Source organism: Cupressus sempervirens, chromosome 10, assembly GCF_028749045.1.
Source record: "Cupressus sempervirens isolate cs-2001-9-10 chromosome 10, ASM2874904v1, whole genome shotgun sequence".
NCBI classification, from domain to species: domain Eukaryota; kingdom Viridiplantae; phylum Streptophyta; class Pinopsida; order Cupressales; family Cupressaceae; genus Cupressus; species Cupressus sempervirens.
The window spans coordinates 124,038,226-124,059,149 of NC_143127.1; the positions used below are offsets into that span (position 1 = coordinate 124,038,226).

General features: G+C 35.8%; 1 protein-coding gene across 1 annotated transcript in view; it reads right to left on the minus strand.

Moving 5' to 3' along the window:
• Nucleotides 1-3,433: 3,433 nt before the first annotated feature.
• The window catches only part of LOC149532914 (PHD finger protein ING2-like), a 131,030-nt gene continuing 113,539 nt past the window's right edge, over nucleotides 3,434-20,924 (minus strand). The window contains exons 4-7 of the mRNA XM_089805042.1: nucleotides 4,691-4,754; nucleotides 4,210-4,463; nucleotides 3,990-4,028; nucleotides 3,434-3,893 (exon numbers count right to left, since the gene is read on the minus strand). Of these exons, the coding sequence (XP_089661168.1) occupies nucleotides 3,765-3,893; nucleotides 3,990-4,028; nucleotides 4,210-4,463; nucleotides 4,691-4,754 (486 nt within the window). The 3' untranslated portion in view covers nucleotides 3,434-3,764. The remainder of the gene's footprint in view (nucleotides 3,894-3,989; nucleotides 4,029-4,209; nucleotides 4,464-4,690; nucleotides 4,755-20,924) is intronic.

Genomic DNA, 20,924 nt, shown 5'->3' on the forward strand with positions numbered 1-20,924 from the left:
CAGCAGGTTTAGTTCAACAATTTCATAATCTCATCATTTAGGTCTAGGTTCTGCCAATTCAACAGTTTCGAGAAAGTGCAAAGGTATAGGTCAGGATGGAGATCAGTTCAGTGGCTTAAAGATGCAAGGTGGTTCAGAAATTTTAATATGTAGATTCAGAGACAGGTTTCAGATTCAATGTCTTTAAGATCTATGATCCGGTGCAGAGGTGTAAAGACCATTTAATTCAGATTCAGAGTTTTTGAACCACTTCGAACTGAAGTTCAAAGTAGTTCAAAGCAGTTCGACAGTTCAAATGGGTTCAAAAATGCAGATTGGTTAATTTAGAATGGTCAAGAATCTATGTTCAACTTAGTACTCAAATCCAATCACTGTTTATAATTCAATTTCGGTCAGCATAACAATTTCAGAGGATGCAGAAGTGTAGATCAAGATGAAGATCTATTTCGATGGGTTCAATCACAAAACTTGAAAAGCATAGAACCTGTCATTTTCGATATCAGTCTACATAAGAAATTTTACAAACTCAGAATCCATTTTAAGGGCTTGGTAATCTTAGTATTTAGATGATTTGGTGGTCTCCAAATACAATGTTCATCCTTATTCAATATTTTGTTGATTTCTTCAATCATGATGGAAGATCTTTTCGAGGCAAAGCATTGAATTATAATGGATTATGGGAATTGGACATTGAGAAACCAAAGTATTTAGAAGGCCAAACCAATCTCAAGTGACATACAATGAGCTTACATTAGAATTCATCCATCTTAAAATGGAACAAACATATACAAGCAGAAGAAATCCTGGATTCTCTGATGGCAGAAAAATAGTCATATTTCGAGGGTCATATCTCAGAATTCAATCGTTGGATTGAGCTCAATTTTGGATATGTGTTTGAAATCCTAGTTCTCTAAATCTTCACCAAAGAGTTTTTTCATATTTCATATGGATCAAAAGTTACGAGTTCTTGACTGCACTACTATCATATCAGAAATAACAGTCATAAATTGCAGATGGCAGAAAATAGTCATATTTCGAGGGCCATATCTCTCAATCCAACCGTTGGATCATGCTGAATTTAAGATATTTGTTGGAAAACCTAGTTATCTAAATCTTCTCTAAAGATTTTTATGAGATTAAGTATGGATCAAGAGTTATGGGTTTCTATTCACGCCTGATAAGCAACAGCAATTACATAATGCAGACAATCAAATTGGGTCTCAGTGCGTGGGGCATAACTTCCAATCAAACCGTTGGATTTGGCTCAATTTTAGATATGTTTCTAAGAAGCAAGTTATGCATGATCTAACCAAAGTTTTTTCCAAAATCATTCTTGGTTAATGAGTTACGACCGATTGAGTGGGGCACTATCAAAACTGTCAATGACAGTTACAAAATCATAATAGAACCTCATCACTAGCAAATGCCACTAGTTAGCATGAGTATACCATAGGGGCCACGAATTTGCAAAGATAAAAGACTATTTTTATAATGATATAAACACCAAAAGAAAGGGGAAAACAAAAAAAAATTCAAGATTCAGTTAGGAAACTAAAAAGCCATGGGAAAGAGCAGATTAAATAAGCCAGCAACACAGTAAGGGAGGGGTTCCATTTCTCTCTCCAAAAGACTGCAGACTTTGTGCTACAACAGGGAGGGGAGGTTTTCCCAATTTTATTTCATTTTCTTGTGAAGTTGTGGAGGGCAAAACAAGTTTTCATTTTCCTGTTCTAAACTGTGTTAGCAATAGGAGAATTTTGATTTGTTACAGCTTTCTTTAATGGTGATTGTAATGGCAAGTGCATCTTTATGCTTTCAGAGGAGGGAGACTTGAGAGTTAATTGTTTGTCAAAACTTTGAGTTTGAGCAATCTACTTTCCACTAAGTGTGATCTTTGTGTCGCTTTGGTTTTCTCTAAAATATGCCGTTATATCTCCATATCTTCATTTCTGCACTTTCTCAAGAAGATGGATAATGTGTTTCTTGATTCTGTCTATTGTTAGGGTGAATGGACTTTGTGTCATTTACCATTTAATTTCTTGTAGTTGTTTAGTTTTTCCCGCATCTACGTTGTATTTATAAGTATATGTTTGATATCCTTTTATGCTTTTTGGTAAAAGCATTCACATTTAATTCATTGAATATTTCATAAGGGGAGTTGTACCCGATAAAAATTCAGAGGAAGGTTATCAATCCATGATAACCTATCCAACTGTTGGTGTCGATTTGTCCTTTCACTTGGGCATTCAGGGTCGGATTTCCACACATTCTCTCGAAGGACAATCTGTTCACTAACAGATGCACGTGCAGCATTTTTTTTGAGCTTGCCCTAGGCGAATATAGCAATATTCAGCTAGGAGTGGACAGCAGCAAATTAGCTCTAGAATGCATAGGAGTAGATTTTAAGCTAAGCCCTTTCGAGGGATTCAAGAGGAGTATTAGGAGGTGTTATGTTGTGAAGGAGAAGTTTTGATAAGCTTGGGAAGGTGTTTAAAAAGTGAGGACAGCAAGGAACCTCCAAAGCCCTCAAAAACCCTTAATTTTAGCATAATTGTTGTACGGCTTTTTGGTGGCTCAAGACCCCAAAAATCCTTTAGGGTTGGTCATTGGCAACAATTGTTCTTATTACCATATTTTATGAAACCTTAAGGAAAAGTTGGTAAAAGCCCTAGAAATTCGCAAGGAGGCCTAATTGGGGCTCCTCTAGTAGCCCTGTTTATGAAGGAACTATTCAATCGGGTATCAACCCAACTTGACTATCTGATCATGTGGAATAGGTTGTAAAACCTCTGAAAAACTCCTCACAATCCTTGCTAGAGCTTGTGTTGGTGAAAAACCCTAAATGACCCTTATAAACCTGAAGGGAGTTGGTTGCTTGGGAATAACCTTGGAATGTTGAGAAGTTGGAAGTCTTGACTTGGTGGGTAGGTTTGGGCAGGTCAAGGGATCCTTGAGTGAATAAGGAATCCTGGAGACCATCAAAGGTGTCAAAAGAGCACTTAGATCCTAGCTGTGGGTCAGGAGCATGGACTAGTTAGTCTATCCCAAGCCTCCCCATCACTTGGACACAAAATTATTTTGATATTTTGGTGTTGATAATAAATATGATGTTATAATTACAAGTTTATAGTGTTTTTTTTGTTTTTATGATATTATGTGGCATTCTAATCTTAATTCATTCTTCTTGGCTGCATATGTACGTATGTATGTATGTATAATTTTTACATGTTTTTGTACTAATGAACCCAAACCACATTTCAAAATTTTGTCGTACCAACGAACCAGTTCTTCGAACCCGAACTTGAACCAATAACTTAGATTTTAAAGACTTCTCTTGTAATAATATATTATCTTTGTTGAGAAAATTATGCCAATGGGGCTTTTTCTACATTTATTTTACCTATCTTGCCCATCCTGATAATGGATCGCATAGTTTGATCTGAAAAACTTACGCAAAATTTAAGAAATGTTCTTAGAAGATTTTTACATAACATCGATGGACTGTGAAAATCTTATGTCGTCAATAAGTTGTCCTGCCAGTTCAAAATAGTCTTATCACTTTGAAAGATTCAAAATATTGAGATTTCAGCCTGCATCACCTTTGAAAATGATACAAACTTTCCACATATCCAGAAAAAACTAAAATCATTTGTGATTCCAACATGATTTAACAAAAGAAGACATTATATGTATAGCCTCTTGTCATTTTTGTTGTTTAAATCATTGGTAATTTTTCTGTGAAACACGATATACATCCATTTCTGTCATATGGAAGGGTCTGAAGCAATCTTCCGTGGCAGCATTTTGCATGTGGGACAGTACCACTTCCCCTTAAAGCGTGTCTCTGGTGTTAGACCAACACATGCATAATGAAACCATTCTCCACCTTCACACTGCATACAACCACATTTCAGCAAATGGGCATTCTAGTGCAAAAGATAAGTCAACTCATAACAGAAAAATCAATGACATTTATGATAGCTACTCACGTTCTCATTATCACAGGCAATCATATCTCCAAAAGAAACCTGAAATGAGAAATTATTACAATATGAGCTGGTCAGCATTTAGTTTTTAACAGAAAGGAGTGAGATTTTTGGATGCAGAAAAACACAAGAGTTACAAATAAGGTAAATAGAAAAAAACATCAAATCATGATATCCAAAAGCACTACTTTCATATGTACACTAGGTTGGATGCAAAACATGCCTGATGACAGACACAGTATGTGGGTTCATTGGGATCAATGGGCTGATCTACATCGACGGGAGCAGGAATGGTCCGTCTGTGACTACCTGGAGGAGGCATGAGCTCAAAATCCCTATCTCGATCCTTTTCCCATTCTCTTTCAGTTTTTAATTCAAGCCTTCTAGCTTGTTGTGCAAAGAAATAATGTTTCCTTCTTTCCTCCCTTGAACTGATTGGTGGAAGAATTGCAGGTTCATCAGGGCCTATTTTCCCTTCTGTTCATATTCATGTCAAACAGTGACAACCATAATAAGCTAAATAGAATAATAAATCTTCCTAATATTTCAAAAATTACTACGCTATCACGTGTCCAATTATGTGTGTCTATAAATGCCTGCCAAAGAATCACTTCTTTAGCTATCATTAAAGAAATTATCCATATTTTTCCTGATCAGTACAAATTTAAAACCTTGTACAAAATTCACAGTGCTATTCAGATTACCTTGCTTTAGGTCCTCTGCAAACTGAAGCAAGTCCTCGTCGAGTCTTTTTATATGGCTTTCTAACTGCAAAAATGACCAATTACTCCATATAAAATGCCTACCAATCACCAATATCTGAGCTTTTTGGAAACAGACAAACAATTCAAAATATAATTAAACTAAATTAGATTATCCTAAAAAGAAGCATGAACAGATAACATTTGTGAATTTAATTGCTAATGTTTGTTCACAAAGTCATTTACAATCTGGATAACAAACTTTCCGAAACAAGCCTAAAAAATTATTTTCTCAAGCATTGTTTACTTGTTTAAGTGAAGAATCATCCAGCAATAAATTTTTATTATAAAGAAATTCTAATAAGTCATCCTAAGCTAACCATTGTTGATAAATGCAAAAATATTCTTATAGTATACTATAGTTGTAAAGTTTAATAGATCTTTATTGGTGGAGACTAAGCAACTGTATTTTCAGTCCTGAGATTATTTAATTCTGGAGAACATCGAGTTTCTTATTTGAATGCTTGACTTCTTCTTCCTATGTGTGCCTAATAATAATGATTTATGTAAATCCAATATATATTCAATATATATAAATAAGAAGTAGTATTCTGATATAACCTGAGATCGATATTCCAATGTGATTGATATAATCTGCATATTGAAATAGAACACGTATATATATGTTGAAACATAACCATGTAGGGGCATGACCCTATGTGGTCATGTCTCAACATATATATAATTGCACCACTTCAGAACTAATCACAAACCCACCCAATACTAATCGGTGGTGTAAAGCAAGACAGACAAACCGTTTACTAATTGGTGTATTAACAACAGAGACACCCGATTCTCAATTGGTGTGTGACAAGACAGTAACACCCGATACTCAATCAGTGAAAAAACAATGGATCAGACGTAAATCGATACAACCAGTATACAAGAACGAATACCTTATATTATAAATAAGAAAGACAAATCATACTCTCACGGAAATCAATAATCTGCAATATAAATGTATGACAGTTTTATATATATACATATATATATATATATATATATATACACACACACACATTTGACAATGAATAAGATTTTATATATATATGTGTGTGTATATATATATGTATGTATGTATGTATGTATGTATGTATGTAGATACACACACACATTTGACAATGAATAAGATTAATCAATATATCATTTAAGATGTTTCAAGACACTAAGAGGCTAACATTCTTAACAATAATTACACATCAAATTCATTTTTTTCATATCCTCCAAGTTAAGGCATAATGAGTATAGTTACACATTTCTTTTTTTCTTAATTAGCAAAAATGAATACCAAAGCTTAACTTGTATACATATGAAGAACTAATAATTATTCCTTTATCGTAAAAAGACCATTCGAGACTTTAACACCTTTGAGCTCCATTGAGACCTCACAAACTATTTTCTAAACAAAGCAATAGCAAGTGAAAAGAACACAATGCCTAGATAAGATAAAATAAATTTATTAATGTCCAACAAGAGACCAACAAGGATCGAAGGGACATGAGAACGTACAACAAGGTAGCAGCCAACAGCAAGAGCACCAAATGGTGTCCACAGAAAAAACTAGCAAGAAAGAAAAGGAACAAAACAAAAGCACCTAAATACTCCTCACAAGTGGGAAGTAGTCCAACACCGAAGGATACGGTCTGGGGCGAGGTAGTGTCTCAGACTATTGTAAGGAACCATTGGGGATAGGGTGGTGCTTTTGAATGTACCCTCTCTGAGGCCTCACAGTCATGATGTGATCTGAAGAGGGTCGAGCAACTGCTTCTTCCCCCAAGCAAGGGATCTCGGAGAAAAGGAGGTGATGAGCTAGTTTGGAGACTACATCAATGGAAGCAAAAGCTACAAAGTGTGATCATGAAGTCGCATGGCCTCCTAGAGGTAGAGGGCTAGACACCACTGATTGGTGTATCTGAGAAAAGAAGATAAGGACATGCACTCTTTGAACAAGCACTAGAACCTTCCTCTACTACCATAGTAGATAGGGTAGCAGAACACAAAATGGGCCTCCGTCTCTGCCTCACCCATAGGACAGAAGTGGCAAATCATGTCCTCCCTATTAATCTGGTGGTCGTTATGAATATTTAACCAATGAGAAACCACTTTAAAAGATCCCAAAGAGATGCGGAGGGCATCAGTCCAACGGTGGGTACACAATAACCCCATCCTAGATATTCATGTAGTGGTCAGCATAGCAAGCCATCCTCCAGTAAAGGCCCCCTGGAGGGTTGCTCCATGTTGTAATAATATACTAGTTTTAGATGTCAAGTTTGGTATGCTCATTCAGCTCTTGCAGAGAAGGAAGGAGATGAGTGGGGGCATCCAAAGAGAACTGAAAGGGAGGGAAGCGGTCCATCGCAATCCCAATCCAACCAAGAAAAGCAATGACGTAGGCGAACCAACAATAACCTCTACCATCATGAGCAAGAAAACTCTCACAAGAACAATAGGCTAGGTCAGAATATCTATTGCGGCCTTCAGCAAAATCCACAAAGCTCCAAAGTTGATGAAGAAATCAAATCAGATTAAAGATGGTCCCAAGTCTGAGAGGATTAGCCTTGAACTTGGATAAGACGTTATTGTGGGTATTGGACCGGTGACATCTGATAATGCATCGTAGAAGGAGAATCTGGGCTCTCTCAACCAAAGCCGAATCGGACTCTGGAAGAGAAGGCCCCCACACAATCGAATCATAGAGAACAATCAACTTGACCAAAGAGTCCAAGAGGAACATCTTGGTTGTAGTGTCCTGGAAGTGATGTCTACACATTGTCTCTCAAGCATAGTAACCAAGGCCCTTGTTGACCCAAGGCTGCATGGAAAATCTCATGCTAAAATGGGGACAAGAGAATTTGACCCTCAAGTATAAGAGGAGGTAATCTCAATCTCCTCACCCTTAAAGTAGAAGTAAAGATGGGATGTCTTCAAGCAGTTGAAGATCATAACCGGAGTCTTGCCCAGGTTCACAAACAACTGCTGCGAGTCACAAAAGGAGGTCAACCCATCCGGACATCGTTGAAGCCCTTTTAGGGAAGAGGCCAAGAGGACTACATCGTCAACAAAAAGTAAAATAGAGATCAAAACTTGGTGTAAGTAGCAGTCGTCACTGGGAAGTGAGAAATCCCAAAGGAATCCTCAAGCTTGTCAATGTACATACCGAAAAGAGTAAGAGACAGAGGGCAGCCATGCTTCACCACAATGGTGCTCTAATAGGAGATGAAAACCCCTGCATTGTCCTGAACCTGCCCACAACACTCTCATATAACCTCATGATAGTCGTCAACAAGAGCTTAGAAATCCCAATGTCTCTGAGTCTCTAAAAGAGAGTCGTCCAAGGAACCAAATCAAATTCTTTGTGAAAATCTACAAAGTAGCAATAAACTTTTGCAGATTGGTACAAGGCTTCCTCAATGATAGTCTACACAGTTAGAATATGGTCCATGGTTTGAAAGCCTATACGAAAACTGACCTACCCTCTAGCCTTGCAACGTTATCGACCAAGCTCCCTGGATAAGATAGTGCCCAACATTGTGGTGTAGAGTTTGGAAAAAGTATGCCTAATCATGATGGCCCTGTAGTTGTTGTAGTCAAAGACCGACCTGGTCTTATGGATCAGATAGATAATATTTCACGAGCAGGAGTTGAAAAAGCTAATGCAAACCACCCTATTAAAGAACACAGTGAGAACGGAAACCAAAAATGAAATACCAAGCTTGAAGAGTTCCGCTTGGAACCCTTCCTCATCAGCAACCCTACTACCACTCATTCATCTAATTGTCTTTTTGATGTTGAAGATTGTGAAGAGGTGGCAACAAGGTAGGGGAGTGAGGTGGAGAGGGGATTGATCAGGGATCTCATAGAGGGTGGAAGTGTCAGAGACAAGGGAGTTGTGGCCCAAGGTGGAAGGGGGAGAGTAGCAAGGGAACATGGAACACCAAAAGAGCTTTGGAGATTGCATGAGAGACACACACACAAATCTATACTGCATCAAGAAGAACAACTTCTTGCGGTAGAGAAAGGTGTGGTAATCGAGTCTCAACTGGATGAAAGAGGGGGAAAGGCTAGAGAAGGTTGAGAGAAATCAAGGGGTGAAAGGACTTGCAGTCCTCGTTAAACCACAAATTCATGGGGCAAGTGTTCTTGCGCTTGGAGCTACAAAAAAATATAAGTGTGGTAGGGAATGGAGAGGAGCGCAGACTCCCACAATGCAATCGCCAGTAAGTCAAACATGAAGGGGGCATACCCAAAATCGATGAAAGAGTCCTGGGGGAGGAGTCGTCTAAGGTGGTGGATGAAAAGGTTGGAGTCACTTGAAGTGAAGCAAAGAAAGTGCAGGTGAGAGGAGTCACCTTGGGAGGCAGGGGGGTAGACCTTGAGGGTAAGGCTAAAGAGAGCATGATTGACCACAGGGAGGCAAGAGATGTAAAGCGACAAACAAAGGGTATAAGGGAAGCACAAGAGAGAGTTGTTAAGTACCAGAATTTGCACACGATACTAAACTAAATGAGTTCAGTAATTTTGGTATAGCATGGGAATCACTTCTACGTGGGACATGCAATTGAAGTGAGACCTCTGGTTTCTAGGCCAGTTCCTATCAGATGTTCCACCAAAGCTCACGAACTTTCTGAGGGAAAAGGAAAGAAGACTATAGAAAATGAAAACTAAGCTAAGGTGATTGCACCTAAAGTTTGAAATGATGGTATTCATATAAAATTTAACACTTGAAACCCAAAAAAGATCAATAATAGATTCACACAGCTTGCCTCTATGATGCATGTACATCAGTATTTTGCAAAAAAGTTTAAATGCATACTTGCTTAGTAAAGGAGAATATAATTTTCATAATAAGGAAACCTATGACATTCATTTAACATAACCTACAACCTGCACATAACACTTTTATAGAATAGGTATAACAGTGAGACAAACTGAAGGAAAGGAAGAATTTCACTAACAGTTTGATCCAATCACATTAATACACAACTCCATAATTAGCAAGAAGGTGATAAAACTCATCCAAAAATGGTTTCCAAGGTGATCTCTGCATTTATCATCCACTGAATTGCAAAATAATGCAGCAAATCTGCTCAAAGGATCAAGAAGAAATCACAAAGAGCCCAAAACTGCATACGAGAGAACTCTCTTACAAATGAGCTACAAACTTCTTAAGTACAAACTCAAACTCCACCTCTTGTGGTCGAATCCAACCAAAAAGGCACAAAAATAGGAGTCAAATCTCACTGAAAAGAAGCCCTCAACTTGGAAAAAATCACTTGATGCAGAGGAAAGGGTGATGGACCTTTTACATAAGACAAGTTACTCAAATTTGGCTTACAAACCCACTACTTCCCAAAGTGCTCAAATGGCTTTAAAAGGCTTAACTCAACCAAGGATACTCTAAATGCAAACCCATGATAGATCTGATGTATTTGAGGTATACAAGGGTAGATTAAAGTGGTTTCAAGGTTTCTAGACCTATCTCCTACTCACAATGGAAAAAGTCTCCAAATTGGCCTAGAGGCCTAGCAATCAGCAATTAGCCCTGCAATGACCTTTTTGGTCTTTAAACTCTCAACATTCCCAAAACACAAAAAGAACTAAATCCACATTCAGACACCCTTTTGGCCATACAATAACATATCTCAAATTCAGATATTGGTCTTTTGGACCAAATAATAGTACTCAGCCTCTACCCCTACAAACACACTAAAAACTTGGTAATTTAACAAAGCAACCACCACCCAGAAGTATCTCCAAGATCTAAACTCCTGGACAATGTCATGAAATGTCCCAAAACCTCTAATCCTAAGAGGAATTAGACCCAAAATATCAGGAACCCCAAAAGCCCCAATTTCGTTGCTTCAAACCCTTGATTTGGGGGTTTCTCCAATCTCACCTTTCCAAGCCTTTCTTGGATCAATTGGTGATTGATTCACAATTCACTCCACCAGACAAGACTATTCCAATCATAAAATAGCTATGCTATTCAGCCCAAACTCCTGCTGCTATACTTCTGCCATTAATTTCAATAGAACATTCCTAGTCCCAGCTTGTGATCACACTTCTCAATCAGTTTTCTGCAAGTATCAGGTTAGATTCATATGGTACATGATTAGTAATCATCATTCCATGGATTCTAGGCCTTTGAGTCCATGGAATGGTTATTAGGTACAAGAAAACTTCAAAATAAAGAAAGAGTACTCAGGAGATTATTCTATTTCGCTGGAAGTGAAGGTACAGTCATGTAAAAAGACTTTCAAACCCTCTAAAACATGTAACAAATCCTTCCAATATCGTATTGAAACTTCCAAACCTATTCCATACAAGATCTCAAATCAAAACAAGAATTAACAATGCCAAAACAATGGATTTGCTGATCAAAACATGTATTTTATTGAATCTCAGTGCTGTCCGTACACTCCAGGCTTCCTTGCCCGTACAATGGAGTCCTAACTACAAATAGGAATCAATCTTAACTTCCCCAACCTCTTCCAACCGGTTTGAGGGATTAGTTAAGTGTTTAAACAACCGAAACTCCATTTCCCTCCTAAATGGCTACTAGTCGTTATCAATTAGATATTTGAACTTTTAAACTATGAAAAAGAACTAAAACTCGTTAAATTGACTCACTAAAGTGTTTCCAACACTTAGAAGACTTATTTAAAACCCAACTAACCTCCTAGAACCTCATAGACACATTGGGACACTAATGGGCCAAGATACATTCGTTTAATCCTTTCAAGGATATTATTTCATTCAAATGTCATTTCATGGTATTAAACCATTATAGGAGCCAATACATCATAATCGATATGATTTGCACCATTTAGGATCCCTTTGATCTCCTTAGACCTCTGATTGCCATTAGGTATCTTCCATTCCTTCATAGTCTTCATGGTTTGCTTGTTGTTCCTAAGTGCCCCTGCACCATCACTCCATCCAATAAAGAACCCAATAGCTCATCAAAACTGCCCCTAAAACACTCCAATTGTTCATAAATGGCTTCTCCAAATGTCCTTATGATGACAAGTCAAAAACTCCAAAAGACTCTCCTATAATGGCTCAAAACTTGTCATTAAGACTCCGAATACAACTGAAAGTCTATGATGACTTCTGGACACATGGCAATGAGCCTTCAATACCACTACACAATGATCTGATACTCCTTTTAATACAAATTATTTCAACGCCATATTGCCACCTTGAGCCTCTAAGTCATCAATATTAACTTATCCATTAGTATAGCACTTTAGATTTTAATACTTATCAAATTGATTTATAATTGATCATTTTGTTAATATAAATAAATATTGTTTGTGCTAGTAATAGTACAAACCTCATATATGTGACCCATTAGTTTACCGATCAGTAACACATAAGGCTTAAGTAATTTGTGGCTAAGGAAATGAAAAACATCTCAAAAGACAAGCCTACAGACTTATGGAGTATATTGGATAAATTTTTTGAGATCCACCTTGTAAAATGCCAAACCTAGAAACATTTATCACATTTGATGAAGCTTTTTGGAAGTCTTGAAGCTCTACTTAGGGTTTGTTCGATTGAAGCTTGTGCTGCCATTACTCTCAGTTGCAGCCACTGTTGGAAGAAATCTGGAGTCTTTGCCACATATACTTAATCTTTTCCGCCTGTTTTTTGGGCATTTAAGCTATCATTCTACGCCCTTCTTCACTGGGTTTCATTATCCACCATTTGTAGAGATAAAAGTAAAGTTTGAAGGCAGAAATCATGGCTTTGACTCATGAGTTTTTCTGTAGTGATTTCAGTGTTTTCCAAAAATCATTTTGCCTGATTTCATTACATTTGTTAATGATCTGGAGTTTCTAGAGAGGAAAAAGGAAACTCACCTTTATTTGTGTCGTGAATCACAAATTCTTGCAGACTTTTGGATGGAAGGAATTGTTGAAATTATAGCATCAGTCAGATATCTCTTATCAAATATCTGATTATGACTCGAGATATGTTTTGCAGACTAACATATGAATGCATATACCTATATGTAGATCTACATATACATACATGCAATCATATACTACTCTGCCCGAGTATCTCACAGTTTCGATCTGGTTTATACTCATGAATCTATAATCCATTGTATTATGCATGTCACCATGGCACTTGATCTTATCATTGATCAGACTGCTATCAACAGTAGACAAATATAAGTCAAGATCACTGATTGTGATCAATTGTATTAACCTTGGTATCAGTGATCAGATCTAATACTGTGTTTGTGTAAACACGATTAACTAAGGTCATCCATTGTATGGACATGACCCTACGGGCCCAAAGGGCATGTAGAGTCATGTCCATACAATCGGACACAACTCTTTCCAAGATATATATATATATTGAGAGATAAGATCGATGGAAACACATCAATACAACATATGTTATTACCCTCGATCTTATATATCTGCAGTCACCTGTTACATATAACAAAGATCAGTATCATTTACTTGAAGTTTCAGAACAATATTATTTGATTAAAGACTTAGAATCAAAGCCAACTTTGAAGATCAGAAAAACATTATAAATATTTCTGCAATTGATTATAAAAAAAGATTTAATAGGCATTTGAATTCACAGTAACTAAATTCTACCTTTGATCTAAATTCCTTAACATGGTATCAGAGCCTCAATAGTAGAACAAATCTTTGAACCAACTGTGATTTATTGCCTCAAGATCACTGAAATACTTCCTTAATCAAATCAATCATGGTGAACAATATCAGAGTTGAGGATAGACTAGAGGGTGCCTCCAACGTCGTTTCATGGAAAATTTGAATCACAGCAATACTCCAAGAGCTTGAATTGGAGTCATTTATACTAAAAATTGAAAAATAATCAATAACTTGGAAAAGACAGAATAATAAGGCCAAGAAAATTATCAATGATGGGGTTAAAGATCATATTCTCCCATCAATAGCAAAACTTACAAATGCTTATGATGTGTTCGAAACTATTCAAGACACATTTGAGATTAACAATGCAAGCAGATTGCTTACATTAAAACAACAACTTCTAACCATCAAGATGGACAAAGGAGATACAATCACCGCCTACTTCTCCAAAATCTCTGAATTAAGAGATCAACTCTCTACCATTGGAAACAATGTTGAAGATGTCGAATTATCTCTAATAGCTCTTAGAGGATTACCAATATCATGGGAATCATTTATTCAGTGCATCAGTCGTACTCACATGTATTGTCTTGAAAGGAAGTAAAATCCTGTTAACATGGCAGAAGTCAAGTAGAAGATAAGAATGAAAAACACTCATTATTCTATCTTGCTCTATCTAGTGAGATATACTCCAATAAAAACACCTGGATAGTTGACAGCGGAGCTTCCAGACATATAACCGGATTTAGAGATAAATTTGAGACTCTTGAAGAATATTCAACTGAAGAAGTGACAATAGGTGACGACTTCACTTACCCTGTGAAAGGAATTGGGACCTGTTCAATACATCTAAGTACCCGAGTTAACTTACACCTTAAAGACGTCCTATTTGTTCTTGGAATCGAAAGAAACCTTATCTCTATATCTGGTCTAGCAGATCAAGGATATCGAATTGCTTTTCAAGAAAATAAAATCTTGTGCTGGATGAAGAATTCAAACATTAAAAATGCTATTACTATTGGAGTTAGAAGTTTAAACCTTATACAAACTTTGTAATCCCACAAATATAGCACTAAATCATGAACCTGGAAAGACAAATGAAATTTGGCAGAGGAGACTAGGACATTTGAACTTTAGAGCATTACCTTCTATAGAGAAAATTGTAAAAGGTCTACCCAACCTTAAATCTGAACATGAAGGAATATGTAAAGGATGTGCATTAAGAAAGAATCCTAAAACTCCATTTCATTCCAGTGAACATAAGTCTAAGAGCATTCTTGAACTCATTCTACTGACCTATGTGGACCCATGTCAACATAGTTTAAAATACTGGCAATTAATTGCAAAAATCGCGATATTCCGTGAAACAAGGCAGGCGATATAAACACCATAAACACCAGCCCTGAAATTTCCAAAAAAAAAATGATTTTTAGTCAAAAAATTGCCATTATCTGCGGGTCTTGAGGTGAAAAAACGTTGAACAGCGTTGATTTTTTGGGTCAAATCTATATTCAAAATTACCATTCGCGTTTTAGGGCACTTAGAGCTTCCAGTCACTCATCATTTTTGATGTGCTCGAATGACGAATCTTTGCACTCAGCCTTCCAGTTACTACTCGTTTTTTCTAGACTTCCAGTTGGAATCATAAGATATGTTGATATTCATTGTTTTTTTGTAAAATTTTATGTAAATTTGATTATAACTTTATGTAAATCCGAATATAATTATATATTATAATTTCATCAATAAATTTTGTTAAAAAATTTATTTATTTGTTTTGATAAAAGATTAAAATTTACAATACAGTAATATTAAAAAATTTAAATTTAAAAGATTTACATTAAATTTAATTTTTATTAAGTTTTAAATATACTAAATTTAATGTATTTATTTAAATTTAAAACAGTAAATAGTAATACAGTAAATTTAAAGTATTTACAATTTTAAAGACAAAAGTAATTTAAGTTTACTGTATTTTAAATTTAAAATATACATTAATATTGTTTTATTTTCATTTTTAAGAACTGATAATTTGTAGTAGGCTAGTAGCAATATATTTTATAGATAATTATTAAATAATAGATTTATATTATAATATATAATATATTAGTAGATTTATAATAGATTGATAATAGATTTTAGACTTTAGTAGATTTATAAAATTGCTAAGAATATTTTAAGAAATTGTATATTTTCAAATATTCGATAAATGAGCTGATTTTTTTGCCAAGTTTTTGTTGATTCCGAGTTTTTCCAAAATTTTGGGTCGGCTGAGATATTGCCGATACCGAGTTTTTAAACTATGCATGTCAGTACCTTCATTAGAAGGATTTTCATTCTACATCATCTTTGTAGATGACTATTCTAGGAAAACCTGGATATATTTTCTTAAATTAAAAGATTAATAAGAGGTCCTACTCAAATTTAAAGAATTCAAAGCTTTAGTTGAAAACCAAATTGGGAAGAAAATCAAAATTTTGAGATCCAATACTGGAGAATATAGCTCCTAGAACTTCAAAAATTTATGTATATCTACTGGGATTAAGAGGAAGTATAATGTACCATTTAACCCTCAAAAGAATGGAGTAGCAGAAAGGAAAAATAGAACCATCATTGAAGCAACTAAAGCAATGATGCACGATCAAAAACTGCATACATCATTCTAGGTTGAAGCATCTAATATTGTTGAATATATTCAAAATAGATGTCCTCATGCAATTCTAGAAAACATAACTCCTGAAGAAGTTTTCTGAGGAAACAAACCTAACCTAAGTCATCTTCAGATTTTCGGTTGTCCAATATATATATCCACATTCCTAAGGAGAAGAGAACTAAACTAGAGCCATTAGGAAAGAAAGGCATATTTGTTGGCTATAGTGATTGTTCTAAAGCCTATAGAGTATATGTGCCAAGATCAAGAACAATTGAAATCAGTAGAGATGTCAAGTTTGACAAAGATACTGCATTCAAAACTTTTAAAGATATAGAAGAACCTAATGATGATTCCATTCCTAATAATGATAAAAGTTCTATGATTGAGAGGGAGAGTGGCATAAAAGATAATGGACCAACTACACCTAATCCTAAAGATACTTCAAATCCACTTAATAAGAAAAGACCCTTATGGGCAAGAAAAATGATTTAAGAAAACAATATGGTACCTAATGAAGTACTTAAAGAAACCAAGAGGACGAGAAATCATTCATGTTATGTTACTCACATAAATGAATCCACTAAGTCTGAACCTTCTGATATTTAATCTATTATAAAAAACAATGTTTGGGATAGTGTGCCAAGACCCAAAGACAAATTTGTTGTCTCCTCAAGATAGCTATTCAAAATCAAGCAGGCACCTAATGGCAATATTGAGAAATACAAAGCCAGATTTGTGGCCCAAGGATTCTCACAAAAGGAAGGGATGGATTATGATGAAACTTTTGCTCAAGTTGCCTGCTACACATCTGTTAGAACTATACTTGGAATAGCTTCATCCAAAGGTTGGAAGGTCCATCAGATGGATGTAAAGACGACATTCCTAAATGGAGTCATTAATGGAAAAGTATACTTGGAACAGCCAGAAGGGTTTGTTATCCACAAGAAAGAGTCACATGTATGCAAATTAAAGAAAGCCCTTTACGATCTGAATCAAGCACCCATGGTCTGGTATGAAAGAATAGATAGCTACCTTACAAAACTAGGGTACTCAAGAAATGAGGCAGACCCCAACATATACTTCAAGAAATCAGAGGGAGATATGTTAATACTAGTTCTCTATGTTGATGATCTTCTTATTATAGCTGAAGACCATCTCATTATCAAATGTAAGCAAGACCTCGTAGCTGAATTTGAAATGAAAGATTTAGGGCTTCTACACTACTTAGGATTAGAAGTAAAGCAAAAGAGAGAATACATTTTCCTAAATCAAGGGAAATATACCATTGACATATTGAATAGATTTGGCATGATGGACTACAAACCACTGTCCATACTGATGGAGACAAATCTTCGTAAACTCAAAACTGAAGCACATGAGTCTAAGGTCGTTGATCCTACATATGATAGACAAATAATTGCATCATTAAAGTACTTAGTGAACACTCGTCCAGATATTTGTTATGCCACAAATGTACTAAGTCAGTTTATGTGTGAACCTAAGAAGATTCACCTCATGGCAGCAAAACACATCTTGAGATACTTACGAGGCACTATTGGAATTGGGCTGAAATATGAATGAGTTGGGTTACAGCTTCATGGATATTCAAATTCTTATTGGGTTGGATGTTCAATTGATCGGAAGAGTACTACAGGATGTTGTTTTAGCCTTGGTTCTGCAATGATATCCTGATTTAGTAAGAAGCAATCTTCTATTGCTCTAAATTCCACCAAAGCAAAATACATAGTTGCATCCATGGGAGCATGAGAAGTTCTATGGTTAAGGAAGTTACTGGTTGGGCTATTTGGGAAGCCTTTAAAACCTACAGTTATTCATTGTGATAACCAGAGTTGTATTAAACTATCCTCGAATCCTGTCTTCCATAATAGGTCAAAGCATATAGAGATACATGTTCACTACATCAGAGATATGGTAGATAGACGTGTCATCAAGTTAGAATACATCAGCACTGAAGAGCAGTCTACCGACATATTCACCAAACCTCTTGTGAAGTTGAAAGTTGAGTACTTTAGAGGGAAACTTGGTATGACAAAATTGTATTTGTAACTCCTGAGACAAACTCTAAATTGTGTGTAATATATCTATATATATATATATATATATATATATTGTTGTTAAGAGTTACTAGTGTACACGTGTTAATGAAAGATGACGATCTTTCACTTTGTGAGATGTTAGGTCTCTATTGTGAGGTGATGATCTCAGCAAGAGATTGAACTATTATCATAGACTTCATTAAATTGTTGTCACAGGATGTGCCGGATAGTATGATAACAAAAGTATCATGATTGACTACTGTTATGGTCTCGGAATGAACCGGAATTTGTGATACTATGTGTGTTTTTTTGAGCTCTTGATCTGTTGTCATAGTATCCATGACTATGAAATGAATCATGATAGACTACCTTAGTCCCAGATCGAGCCAGAGATTATGATTCTATGTTAAATTAAGATCAAGATGAACATCTGATAGACTATACCCAATTGTTGTCCCGGATGGTGCCAGAAAATCAGATGTCTATCATCCTTCTAGGATATGTGTTTATGAGCATTGATAAAACTTAGATCATCATGTTGTGAGACAGCCATAGGACCCTTGCTAAGAGGGAGTGTTGAAATTATAGCATCAGTCGGATATCTCTTATCAAATATCGGATTATGACTCAAGATATGTTTTGCAGACTAACATATGAATGCATATACCTATATGTAGATTGACATATACATACATGCAACCACATACTATGCCCAACTGTTTCATTGTTTCAATCTGGTTTATACTGGTGAATCTATAATCCATTATGTTCTGCATGTCACCATGGCACTTGATCTTATCATTGATCAGACTGCTATCAACGGTAGACAAATATAAGTCAAGATCATTGAATGTGATCAATTGTAATTACCTTGGTATCGGTGATCAGATCTAATATTGTGTTTGTGTAAACACGATTAGTTAAGGTCATCCATTGTATGGACATGACCCTGCGGGTCCAAAGGGCACGTAGAGTCATGTCCATACAATCGGACATGACTCTTTCCAAGATATATATATTGAGAGATAAGATCAATGGAAACACATCAATGCAACAAATGTTATTACCCTCGATCTTGTATATCTACAGTCACCTGTTACATATAACAAAGATCAGTATCATTTACTTGAAGTTTCAGAACAATATAATTTGATTAAAGACTTAGAATCAAAGCCAACTTTGAAGATCAGAAAAACATTATAGATATTTCTGCAATTGATTATAAAAGAAGATTTCATAGGCATCTGAATTTACAGTAATTAAATTCTACCTCTGATCTAAATTCCTTAACAGAAATGTGTATGTCCCTTGTGCTATTATTTCTCTCTGAAAATCTCAAATTTTACTGCTCTATTGTTTGCTCAAAATAATGAGTTTACTCAGCATACACATCATCTCTTACTGCTGTAAAATTTTCATATAAATATCTTTTTAGACTTTACTAAAACTTAATTTTTTAGTTTCTCTTTAATGGCTAAATGCAAAAACTCCCATTCCTTTTCTCACTGAAATTTATCTTTTGGTCCTTTTGATTCCAAACGTTTTGCCACTTGCTGGGGTTTTCAATGTGGTTATTTTGGATTTTAATTTCAGAGATTTCTATACAGAACTTTAGAAGCCTGACTATGACATTTTTTCCGTTATGGCTTCACATAGCAAACAGCTATAAAGAGGACTCTTCGACTGTTCAATCCGTTCAACATAAAGCTTATATATTGTAGCTCGAAACTGTGTTTTTCTTTGCTCCAATATTTTATTTTGCTGATGGTAAGACTGTAGCTGTAGAATAACATAGCTCTTTTACTCACTGATCTCCATACGGTTTGATAGCATCCAAAGATCTAGCATTCTTATGATGGTGACCAAGCTCATACTCATTGCCCTGTTCAAGATCTTCAAACCCTCCTTGCATAGCACTTCCTTTGTTACTGTCAGCATTTTCTTAATTTTTTTAAATCAGCACGTGTTTCCAGCATTGATCCTCTCCTCAAGTCTCATACTTCTTTGAAACTTTCTCTTTGCTCCACATCTGTTATCGATGCCCATGATGAAGCTTTCTCAAAAAGGTCATCAAAGACTTTAATGGTTTCTTGCTTGTCTTGTAACATCACCTTCTTTATCATTGTTGCTATAACTCTATTCATTGTCAACCTCCTGTCCAGCACATTTGCATCTGTTAAGAACTTTCAGCTGAAGCATTTATTCCTTCTTTCGTATATTCTTTTGATGAGCTTCCTTGACCTTATCTTTTATAGGTAAACCGGGCTCAAGAACCCTCATGGGAGCCTACAACTATATCCGCGTACTTCAAGTGATAAGATTTTGCAAAGGAAGCAAACATGTTAGCAATAAAACTTGATATGATCATGACTGCCTCTTTATGTTGGTACATGTTTCTGTTTTATGCACATGCATGACATGACAATAGCATAGAATGTTTACACACAAGGTAAGGTGCTTCTATCATTGCTTAGATCCTTTGGATCTAACATATTTTCTCTATGTACGTAGGACTCAAAGACTTGTAGGAGATGCAGTTTAGGGCAGCAAACAAGCACAAGTAGAGCAATGCAATACGACCAGTCATTACAAGCAATGACCAGTGCCCTATGACTCTCTCATTCTATGCTCTTTCTTTCATGTTTATGCACTTTCGTAGAATAGAGACACATATCAATAGATTAGAGGCCACTCTCACAGCCAATTGTGTGAGAGGTATTTACTTTCAGCATGTTCATTTCATTTTATTAGTTGTAAATATCAATTGTATTTTTCATTTGAAGATCAATACAAATGACATTTGGATACTTCTCTTTAGTTTAGAA